Below are 12206 nucleotides of genomic sequence, written 5' to 3'. Positions count from 1 at the left end.
AACTGAAAAAATATTTGAAAACCAAGTCAGTGCAATTATCACCTCTGTCTTTGCTATCCTTGTGCAAGTCATGAAACCCCTAACCATTACTGCTAAGGACTGCTACGGACGAAGACGCAAAAGAGTGAGAGAGTTCATGACTGGCATGTCATCGTTTCAACAGCAGCTGACAGGCAAGCTGCGAGCGCAGAGATGACGCTGGTGTGGGGAGGCGAGGGGCCCCCGCAGCTTGGCTCTGGGCTCAAAATGCGTCACACCGATACTGACTGCGCGTCTGTGCGTTTGATGGTGCCTGAGTCGACCTGAAAGCTAAATCGGCCTGTGTGTGTGCCTGTGCGTGTGTGTGTGTGTGGTATGTGTGTGCATGTGCGCTCATTGTCAGCCTTTTCATTTCCATTTACCACCACTTGTTGACGTTTCATTACATTTCCACTCGCCACACACAACATGCATTGTACCGTGGATGAGTGGCTATCGCCTTGATCAGATGCAAAATTGTAACACATGTGTTGACCGGTGTGATTACTGCTTACATCCCTGTTGTCGTTGCCTAGCTTTGGATCCTGGGCAGTCAGTAAAATCCATCCCTTCCATCCCTTTCCTATACGTACGCGACCGTTTCCCCTCGCATTCACGCCACCACAGAGTGACAACTTAACCGGCGCTGCATCAAGTAGCACACCACCAGTTAGCCATGTGCAACAGACAGTTCAGAAAAACGGATAGGAAATGTCCGTTGGCACCCTGCAGCTTGAATTCAGCAACTCCTGCTTCTCAATGCGAGATGCATCATGACAAGGAAATCACTTGGACGATGTGAAGTCCCAACTGTCTAAAGACGTCATTACTCCTGCTAGCTGGTGTCAAATGACTTCTGTATTGACAGATGTCGTGCACACAACACCACGTTCTGATGACACACCCGCTCCATACACAGTCATGGGACGGCAGTTGAAGTGCATTCGGGTCGACACTGCGTGTCACATGTGCTGTGGCGCAGATAAATACAGCACCTGGGGGGATTACACCAGAGCACAGGGTAATTACACCATCCTGCGTTTGTAGGCGTGCGTGGGAGTCCTCTACAGCCCTGGTGGAGGTATTCGCATGCTGAGCGAACGCCCCTGCCTGTTCCTCCAACCGGCTAGACGCAATCTACTCATACACACAGCGAGTGCAAAGCCCTTTGGCCTTTAGAGGGCAGGCGAAGACAAGGAATATAAAAGCAGGAGTGGAGGAGGTGGATGGGTGGGTGGGGGGGGTTAAATTTGGCGTAAAAAAGAGGCAGAGTGGTAGGCAAAGAAAATGCAGTGCTGCCTCTTTGTGTCTCTGGTCTGAGGAGCCGCTCCATTCTCCCTTCCCATTCTCACCGCCTGCAAACGGAGCCAGGATGAGTGGGTCAACTGTCCACCGGGAGATGCTGGCTATATAGCACCAAAACACCAAGGCCAGCCCAGTTAACCACAATAGCGGTTCATTGAGAGACATCATGTCCCGTACAAAGCGTGCCAATCTTTTCTTATAATGTTTCACAAGATTTATTCTTCTTTGCACAATCTCTCAAAATCATCCAACAACCCGGCGGGTCTTCTCCTCTGCTCTTTCCTCGTTAGTCCCCTCCACAGGTTTTCAATGGGATTGAGGTCTGGGGACTGAGATGGCCATGGGAGGAGCTTGATTCTGCATCTGGTGAACCCATTCAATATGAGAGTATGCATCTGTCATTCATTTTGAAGCTTTTAACATATTTTTGACCAGGGTTGCGAACAATTGCACCATAAATTGCCGATCCCTGCTCAAGAAAAAGCACTAAAAAAGTTTGAAGTTCCCAGTCATCCATTTCAATTTCGAAGTAGACTTTTAAAAACTCGGTGGCCCACCGTCATTGCTATTATTACCACTGCTTGTTTTCCACTCGTTAAGCCACATTAATGGCTCATCGTCAAAAATTACTGTACCCTGTTCGTTTTTGGGGGCCTTTTCAACACTACCAAGGTTATGGAAAGCAAGCGTACCAGTAACACAGAGTGTCTTCACTGGCTTTTTAAGAAGCCTTTGACATTGTGAAGGCAAAGTCAAACTTGTGAATTATCTTTCCGTGGATTCTTCCACTTTGTACACTATCCTCACCGTGCTCCGCGCTCTCGCTCGTGCGTTGTGATCATTTGGAGGTGAGCTCGGGGTGGCCTTTGGAACTAGAACAATCAAAAGCGCAAAAGCCTCCACACACTGCAGGATGTACTCGGCTTGTCACCGACACAAGGCTTCATTCATACTACACCAGACGTTCCAAAAGGTTGTGAAAAACACCCATTATCGAGTCAACTCAAAAACTATCTCACTAACCCCCAGGAAGGAATATGAACTTTATTTGCAGATCAAATAGAAAATCCCGTATTTTTATCATTATCTAATAAAGTAATATTTGGTCACTTTGTGTGTATTTTTTTTTTTAAACGACAATTTTTCTTTTCCTAATAAGGCACATTTTAGGTCATTGGCATTTGTGAGGGCATACAGTTAAATGAATGATGGCTTCTCACAAGCGGCATTCATTTGAAGTCTGGACGCAAAGAGGTGAAGCACGACATCAATCTTACGTAATCGGGCTTTACTGTTTTGCCTTGGCAAAGGTCTGTGCTCTACTGAGCTGATCAGGAAGGAAAACAGAGTAAGTGGCTTGTTAATTTCAGTCGTGTTGCTTGGCCTTGGCGGACGTCTACTATTGTACGATGGTTCTGTTTGGGATCTTTATTATCCTCGTATGATTTTTCTATTGGTAATTGGTAATAGACAAATGATGGTGTGAGTCAGTGAAAGAAACACCAAAGACAATCAAGAATAGCACATCGTATGCTCTCTTTCTAATTTGTACGAAAATAAGTGACCCACACCCATACGGGGACCTTCTGAAATAAAAGACTGGCTTATTTATATGAAGACATAAAAATAGCTTTCTTGGCCTGTATCAAGCTTTTCTTTGCAGTTCCCAGTGGCCTTTGTGTTAGGACACATTACGCATGTGTGTGTTTGCACTTACTGGAATTAACACAATCAATGGCTTGTAAAACCTTGCCCCCCCCCCCCCAAAAAAAATCTACAAACTATTGCTGCTTTCTTTTGATTTTTACATCTCCATAAACACGCATGCAAGCACTGGTTTCCCCAAGAAGGGGTCTCACACTCCTCATGTAGAGTGGAGGTTAACGACAAAGGCAGACTTGGAGAGTGGTCCCGTTTCAGTCTTGACAGGCACCCAACAAACGCACAAAGACCGATTTTGAGGGAGGAGGTCGTTGAATATTTTGCAGTTCACTTGTGATTCTGAAACAGGAAACGTGAAGACACGACTGAAGCCGCGAGCACGCTCTCACCTCTCTAATAGCAAGCCGAGCTCAGTTCGACACCCACTGGGAAATAACGGCAGTGTGCAATGAACTCTCTTTAACATGTTGACAGTGATGAGACCCGTGTGTGTACGTGCGTGTATTTGTTCAATGCACTTTGTGTGCAGTGCGACTGTGTTGCAAGGGTGACTTTCTCCTGCTGTGACTGCTGCTGTGAGGGGGTATCAGAGATTATAAAAGTCCTCCAGAAAATTGGGATGGGAAGATGACCTTTGAATGTTCAGAATGTTACGTCACTGTCATAGTAGATATGAACTAAGCTGCCCAAAGGAGGCATCTTGGTGCCAATGAACTACGTTCAAGTAAAAGGAAGAGCAGCTTAGTCATTTAGTCACGAAACAGCCCTGTCTAACTGAAAAGTAAGCCCTACTTTATTGTATTTGCCAACGTTCTGTGGCATACACAGTAAAGTTCCACACCCTTGGTGTATGTAAACATCGGAGCACAACTAGGAAAGGCAATCATTAACCCTTTTAACAGGCAGTGTCATTATTTTTGTTTTGAAATGCAAACAAGTAGCAGGCCAACCTGATTCAATGAGTTTTGTACCGCCATGGAAAGGGGCGAGGGACCCCACAAGCCAATATAGGGCAGGGGGACGATGGCTCAATGCCGCTTTATTTCCCCATTGCCTTTTTCCTCATTGACATGCCCTCTGACTGGGTGCGTGTCTGAACTGCACAATACTTGGGTCAATTTCCATTCCAATCAGGAAAAACTGCAATGTGTAAATAGGGCTGTCAACGAAACAGGCACCACACACTCAAGACCCTCTCATTTGCATGCATGCGTGCACGCTAAATTGGACATGGGCAGTCTATCGCGATCATTTTTGATAATTAATTAGTCTAGGTTTTTGTAGATACACAAATATAAGCACCAAAATACGGGATGTGTAAATGCCTTCATGCCACACACACACACACACACACACACACACACACACACACACACACACACACACACACACACACACACACACACACACACACACACACACACACACACACACACAGGTCATGTGGGGTGGCCTTGGGCAATGGGAACACCAAGGGAGGGGAGTGTGTGGGTTAGCCTTGCCCTCAGCCGTGGCATCCTTTCCCTGCCAGCTCCACAAGCCTGGAGGGACCCACCCCACCACGCACACACACAGGCCAAGGCCTCCGAGAAGACAGGCTGACAAAGGGGGTGAGATCACTCCTAAAGAAGTCTTTGTTGGCGTGCCAGTGTCAGTGTTGCCCTCTCTGGCCTGAGCCAAACCTTGCCAGTTTGGCTCAGCCTGTCTACATGGAAACAAGGATGACAGAGTGAATGATGCACCGATGGAAAAAAAAAAACAACAACAAAATAACGTATAGTTCCAGGAGCCTGAAGCAGGCACTAGGAAAAATGGGAACATACGTCGAAAGGGCATCTGGCCCACTAGTCAAGTTTCAATCAGGAGACAGTGTGTGTCTCCATGGAAAATTGTCAAAAAGAAGTCTTAATCCCCCAACCCCATCAAAGGCAATGAAAGTTGCGAGCTCGTCAGGGTTCGTTCAAGGTGGCTAATGTTTGCCAAACGGTCAATGGACGTTCCCTTATACTTTTCTTGTCGCAAGGACATTTTTATGAAAGTGCAAGTAGAAAACAAAAACAAAACGAAGTTGTTCGGCAAACGTTTTGCAAACATTTACAGCCTTGAACAGACTGATGAGAACGGGCATTTTTTCTACCTTAGCCAACGGTCGCAAGTGTTCGCCACTCAGTGGGCTAAGGGGCATTATGTATGTGCATGGAACCACCACCAAAACCACCACAACAAAACAACAGTAACCAGGTCGGGTATGCCCCCTCAAGCCAAAACAAATCTACAAAGAAAGTAGATCAGTCAAAGATGGCCATACCAACAAGCTGTAATTTAGCAAAAAAAAAAAAAAGCCCACTAGAGACGTTAAGAATCTGCAGTCATGCAGGCCGCCTCCTCAAAAGCCGCTAGACAAGAAGGCCATCAAGAGCGAGGGAAAAAGTAGACAGCCAGGAGACAAGTTGAATGGAGAAGCCTGCAGCTCATTTCCAACTGAAGCTATTCTCCTCATCGCTTCTTTTTCCATTTCTTTTTTTGTTTTAAAGCTGCGTCCCTGTGAGGAGACCTGACCTACAGCATGCCAGACATCTGCAACCAGCACACATGTAAGCACACACACACGCACACGCACACACACACACGTGTGCACGCGCACATGCACGCACTTCATCTGTAGCTCTAATTTTACACATAGCAGGCGCTGCTTCTTCCTCTGACCTCTTTTAATTCCCTCCAACTCCTCGTTTCACAGGAAGAGCGGGAAAACAAAGTTAACAGAGAGGGCTTTGTTTTCTCTCCGGGACCAAATAATCCCAGTCTAATTTATTTTTTTGAGGACGGAGCATGTATTTCTGTTGATGGAGAAAGTCACATAAAATTAAGTATAATTAGTCAAAACATGAATATGCAGAGGTGAGCGTAATCTTAAATGACAATACAGTTAAACCTTGAACTGTAAACACTGACTTACTGGTATTTATCGTGCAATGTTGCATCGGTTGGATAATGTTATTTAATACTTTTGAAAGGCAGATTTCAAGATGGTCATTTGTAAGGATAATAAAGGCCATTAAAAAAAATCAAATATGAGACATTTCGGGTGTATCGATACTGTTTCATCATGTTCACACATACTGTAGTTTGTCTTATAGAAAAGTCCATTTAAAACATAAGATGGAGCCTGACTTGCTTTCCTGCGCGAGCAGCATTACATCTTTGAAAGAAAATGTGTGGACAATTCAAAATTCACCTACTATGCGTGAACAGCACTGGTGCAAAATTCTTACCTCTCTAGCAGCCTTGACTACAGAGTTGTTGCCAGTTCGGTATCACTCTTCTAGCCACTGGTGCAACCTTTGTAAAGCCAATCCAGTTTGGCTTTACGTGGGCAGCAAACCATTTACAACACAATTGGCTTTGCTGATAACTTCGGATGCAGCATTTCATCTGCCAATAAGCTCAGCTGTGTTTTCTTTGGCCACATCACTTCAAGGCTTGTTTTAGTTACAGCAGCGGTGACGCGCAGCCAACCGCCGCAGTAAATCATTAACTAAATGGCCAATTCCAAAGGATCGGCACTCTTGGCATCTTACCGGCCAGACAAGTGTTTTATTTCAACATTATATGAGTCCTTCAGTGAAATGGGGATTCTATTTGATGACCGCATAGCAGATGGAAAACATGAGGGCGTTCAACAAAAGTTAACTAAAATCTAATATACGATATAGTAATATCAATCACACCTACATATAACTGCAGCGATTGATGTTCAGACACATAGGATGCCATCAAAGAATCAATTCCTGTTCAGACCACATCAACTTTGGGATATTTGAAGCAGTACCTGGTACGAGAAACCTTTTGTGATCAACTACGCCTCTTTTGTGAGGTTGACCCACCTGCGGCCTCCAGAAGCATTTTGGCGATGTCCATGTGTCCGTTGAGCAGGGCGTCGTGCAGAGGGCTGACCCCCTCCACCACACAATTAATGACAGGGGGAGGCCGGTGATGTAACAAAGCCTCCACGCATGCAGTGCTGCCATTGTTACATGCTTCATGCAGAGGTGTCCAGCCGACGTGGTCTAGATGGCAGAAAAAAAAATTACGCTTAAACAATGAGATAAAAAAAAATAAAAATAATAATAACTTTTGCAGGTGAAGTGTAAAATCAAACCATTCAAATTACATTTACAAGGGCTCCTTGATTTACGCCATAACCTAAGCTAGTTAAGTATTAAAAGTCATTATTTAGAGTTAATATTTGGATGAAAAACACTTCCAAGGCGATAGATATGAAACAAATAAATACAATACAGTATGTACTGGCCAGCAGTAACCGTGCCACCTTCTTGTGTCACGGAGCAAACTAATTTTGTGCAACTGCTCCTATCCTCGGAATGTTGTGTGTGGGTAAATGTATTTTTGAATCAGAGAGCTACTTCTTGGGTACGGATTAATACCTTGGGCTACCAGTTTGATACACATTTCTGAAATAACAAATTTGCTGATGTTACCATTAATTCTGTTATTAATATTGCACAACAGCAGCCATACAAACTATTGTCCCGATTTTATAAATCCCCAAAAGTGTTTACATCTCCAAATGATCACTTCTACAGCATGTCAGAGGAATTTACAATGTGGTATAATTGCCGAATTATTATCCGAACAGGCCCGTGGCCCTCATGTGGTCCTGAGGGGATACTTGGTGGCCACGGGCACCACGTCAGTCACCCATGATGCACAATATTGTGCGGTTTGACATGCATGCTATATTCTTTAATAGATGAAGGACAGAAGAGAAGGTATTATGTTTAAGCTCCCTCCCTCAATGTTAGCTTGGATTTTTGATCTTCTGCCCATGTCTTAGCTTCTATGGAAAACATATCAATAGTAGTAAACAACAAATACTGAAAAAATTAGATGAGAATCATGTTCAAAGCGTTTTGTGAGTTACATATAGGTTGAAAGACATTGTGCAAGTTTCACAAATCGGAACCATTTAAAATAGACAAATTGAGGATTTATGAGTCCGAAAACGAAACCTCTCACCGACTCGTGCACCAACTTGCATGGGCCTCTTTTTGCCAGATAAATTGCAGCTTAGCCCTTCCATAAACCCCCTATTGAGAACCGAGTTCATTTTTTGCTATTAAAGTTTGATTACGAAATGTCAGAAACCTTTCAAAAGAGCGCAACCATTCCATAAATGAGGATGAAATGTAATCATGTTTGACCTAAGCAGACAAAAGAAAGTCATTACTAAACACTAAACACCGAAGAGTGCAGAATCTATAAAGCTGTGCCTCCGAACCTGACTCACTGTTAAAGGTTAGCATCAACGATGACGCGGTCCGTACGTTTAATTCCTCATTTTTTGCCTTCCCTACTGTGTTAATACGCCCAGGTGGGGGAGGGGGTCGATGCTGAGACAGAAGGCGAATGCGAGAAAGAAACTCTTACCTTGAACATTGACGTCGATGCCAGGGCATGACAGAATGTGAAGTACCGTTTCCACTTGATTCCTCTTGCATGCTCTGTGGAGGAGGGTCTCGCCTTCGATCAGGATACACACACACACACACACACACACACACACACACACACACACACACACACACACACACCCAAAGGACGAGAAGGGACGGACGAGAAGAGAGAAAATCCAAAGTTATGATGCGGCCATTATTCCCGTCTATAGGGTAAATGAAATAATGCGGACATTTTCCCGACGACCCCCCACCCCACCCCCAAAAAAGACAAAAAGAAGAGCCCGATCTACTAAGGTGCAGGCTGCCAATGAGGACGTGAATTAAGAAGAGTGATTTAAAAAAAAAAAGGGGGAAGCACTTCCAAGGGAAAAAGAGCGTGGAAGAATTTAAACCAGAGATGGGCAAACTCCCCTTGTATTTTTTTTTTTTAAACCAAATTTGTAGCAACAAAGAACGGACTCGATGGCGAGCGGATAAATGGAAGTGGCGCTAGAGCGGTCGGTCTAGCGTGCGGGACCACATATTGCGATGGATGGATGGAAAGCAAGTTTCGGTCGACAGCCCCCGCACAAAGCCTCCAAAGAGATCCCTAACTGATCCCCAGGTTCAAACGCCCCATTGGGCATCGGCGCTGTCACCATTTAATGTTTAATCAGTCACAGTCACCTGATGGGATTTTTATTGACATTTTTAAATAATTGTTTTCTCATCTGGACCCCAATTCTTCACTTCCTTGAAATCAGACATACGGTATATGAGTGGTCTGCACTTCCCTCTTTGCCTGTATGGCTGAACTTCAAAGGGAAGTTAAAGGCCAAGCATGAGTGGTTTTGTGCTTGGCAGTTTAATACGGCACAGCAAAGACTCGAGTAAATGCTTTACTAGCTCTCCCCAGGACGCCATGCCTGTAGAGGGGCTCCACTCCAGTGCGCACGGGCAAAAAGACAAGGCGGTTCCGGATGGGTGGGAGTTGAGGGTGGTGGGGGGAAGCTTAGAAACAGGTGGAACGTACCGGTGCATGCGTTTCAAAGCTGCAAACAAGGAAGAATGTTGGAAAAGTTGGATCACTTTCTTCTCAATGAATTTATTTCCTCCACATATCACAGGAGGAGGCTGAAGCAGTTTTTGAGGGAAATTCAATTCGGAATTCTGATCGGATATTGGAAAAGCTCAGTTGATTTGAAAGCTAAACAGCAAGTGTCTTGTTTTGAAGCCAATCACAAGATGAAAATATTTCAATTAAAAAAAAAGTGTCATTCCTGTTTGTCGCTATGTCAACAACACTGCAGCGGGTTGCGATTTGACAAAAATGATCAACTTTTCACTCCACTTTTCAAAAGTTCTCTAATACTGTTCTCATGTCTCCACCACACCCTCATTTTCTAAAACATTCCAAGTCAATGAAAAACAAAAATCAGTTTCCAATATACGACTACAATGATGGCAAATTTGTAATTTACACATGGTCAAATCATTTGGATTTCAAATTATGTTTAGATTCCATATTTGGCATGAAGATATATATATATATACGCGATAGAAACACAATACAAATGTCACGTTAAAGCCATTTATGCACCTATTAAGCACATTTTAAACCTACTTTATCATGTAAGCACTACAAAGAATTCATTGCGCCGTAGGGACCTTGTTACTTCCACACACTAATATGTAGCGAGACAGTGTTGAAGGCAACATCCCATTTACTGATGCGTAAGTTCTGTGAAGAAAGTTGGACAAGCTCTGCTTCATGCAGTACTTGATTTCTGGGTGCCGGAAGTCTATTTTCAATTAGTTTTTTTTCCCAAACATTTTTTAACTCATTCAGTACCGGCCAATTCTGGACCCCATTTTTCATTAGATTTTTTTACCTTGGAAAAATTGAAAAAAAAAAAAAGTATCTGGGGTTGAACGTGTGGAGTGTGAAAAGACATAAATATGTCTTTGGGAGTGAATGAGTTAATAGCGTGCCGATTTTAAAATATCTTACACTTCCGGCTGGGGAATGTCACGACTTCATTTTTTAAGGCATTACACAAACAAATCCACATGTTTGTCACATATCAGTAGCAACAAGAAGTGATGTAAAATTGTAAGCTATTTCCACACCCACACAAACCAGACGGTTTGAAGGAGCTTGGCGCAAACCTGCAGGCTCTAATGAGTAAGCACTACTATGATTTCTATGCCGAGTTGTGTGCCATTACTGAGCCCTAAAACGCTGTGATTAAACACCCATTTCGCTACACCCAGTGTGTACACATTCCCGCAAATGCCAGAGCCAATCCGCGCTCTGTTAAATCACTTTAATGGCTCCAATTTGGACACAACGCTTCTATTATTGGGGTAATTGCATACTCAGCATTTACAAGCACGGAAAGGATAAATTTGCCTGTCCTTTCTATAAATTCCCTGTTTCACACTTTAATAGAAATGTTCAAAGTATGTGTTGCTCTTTACGTCACGCAGCCAGAAATACTGCACTCCTGTTAAGTGTCGCTTGGCCCGCCAATCCTTGAACTTTTTTTTTTTTTTTAACGTGTTAGAAAAGTAATATTGGCCAAGTAGGTACTGTATTCAAACAAAATACACAATGTATCACATTGTTAGTGAAATACATTTCCAGAGTTGCGGCACATTGGGCAAGTGATGAGCACATTCGCCTCAAAGTTCCGAGGTTGGGGGTTTGAATCCAGGCTGCGGTCCTGCATGTGCATTTCTCCAGGTACTCCATCTTATTCCCACATTCCAAAAACATGCATGTTTGTAATTGTAGCCAGTTCGGGTTTACCTTTCACCCGAGGTCAACTAGAGGGTGCAGCCGATTAGTAATGATGTCAGGAGACTCCGGAACTTTCTTGACTATCAGCTTAAATGAACATCAGACCTCGTTTGGATGAACCACCTCTCCTACGCTCGTCAAACAATCCGTACTATCTGTGTCAGGCGTGCGCCAGCACAGCATGAATTTCCTTGTGTGAGTGCACCTTGAATGTACGTAGCCTGAATGGTAATCACAAATCATTAAAATCTGTTGCAAGGTCTTCATAAACCCATTGCAATGTCGTTTTACAAAAGGCCAACGCTAACCGCAGGATTTAATAATCTTACAGGAAGCTGGTTCAGTAAGGAGGAACAGAACATTTCCCACTGAAATGATAAATACTGCTGGATGTGCATTTGGCTTTTACAAACTCACGTGATGGCTTAAAACTTAGTGAAGTGTTTTATATGAAACACAAACAGTACTATAATATGCGGTGTGAATTTTATCTCAGATGTTTTGTTTGCGGTACAACATGAAGTTTAACACCAACTGCTCAGCGACACATTTTTGCAGCTGAAATCTCTGCTGAGATTCCAGAAGCAAATGTGGAACTCAAACTGAGAATTGACTGGAAAAGAAAAATTCACTACCCTTGTCTGCTACTTTGACAAAGATATGTGATGGGGGGGGGGGGGGGGTTCCATGGAGGAAACGCGGAAATACATATAAGCCAAGCGAGTTTCTACATGTTGGTGGAGGCAAAAAAAGGGTTAAGGAAGCGGATGGGGATGAGAGGGCGAGAGGGGAGAATGCTGTGCCGATGGTTCATCAAAAATTAATGCCCACCACATTGGCATCGACATCACGTAGTAGAAAAACAACACATGCCAAATGCCTCAGTGCTCCCTTGCTCCCATCCCCCCCGTTGCTCTCCTTCACCCCCTCCCCTCCAGCATGGGGCCTATCTGATCAGG

At 43.9% G+C, this 12206-nt stretch overlaps 1 protein-coding gene across 1 annotated transcript in view; it reads right to left on the bottom strand.

Moving 5' to 3' along the window:
• The window catches only part of slf1 (SMC5/6 complex localization factor 1), a 36311-nt gene that overhangs the window by 14374 nt on the left and 9731 nt on the right, over window positions 1-12206 (bottom strand). The window contains exons 16-17 of the mRNA XM_086110970.1: window positions 8437-8529; window positions 6873-7055 (exon numbers count right to left, since the gene is read on the bottom strand). Of these exons, the coding sequence (XP_085967096.1) occupies window positions 6873-7055; window positions 8437-8529 (276 nt within the window). The remainder of the gene's footprint in view (window positions 1-6872; window positions 7056-8436; window positions 8530-12206) is intronic.

This window comes from Hippocampus guttulatus, chromosome 5 (assembly GCF_054856545.1).
Source record: "Hippocampus guttulatus isolate MCC_2025c chromosome 5, RoL_Hgut_1.0, whole genome shotgun sequence".
Classification (NCBI taxonomy): domain Eukaryota; kingdom Metazoa; phylum Chordata; class Actinopteri; order Syngnathiformes; family Syngnathidae; genus Hippocampus; species Hippocampus guttulatus.
The sequence above is the reverse complement of the archived record's forward strand: the minus strand, read 5'-3'. Positions and strand labels throughout refer to the sequence as shown.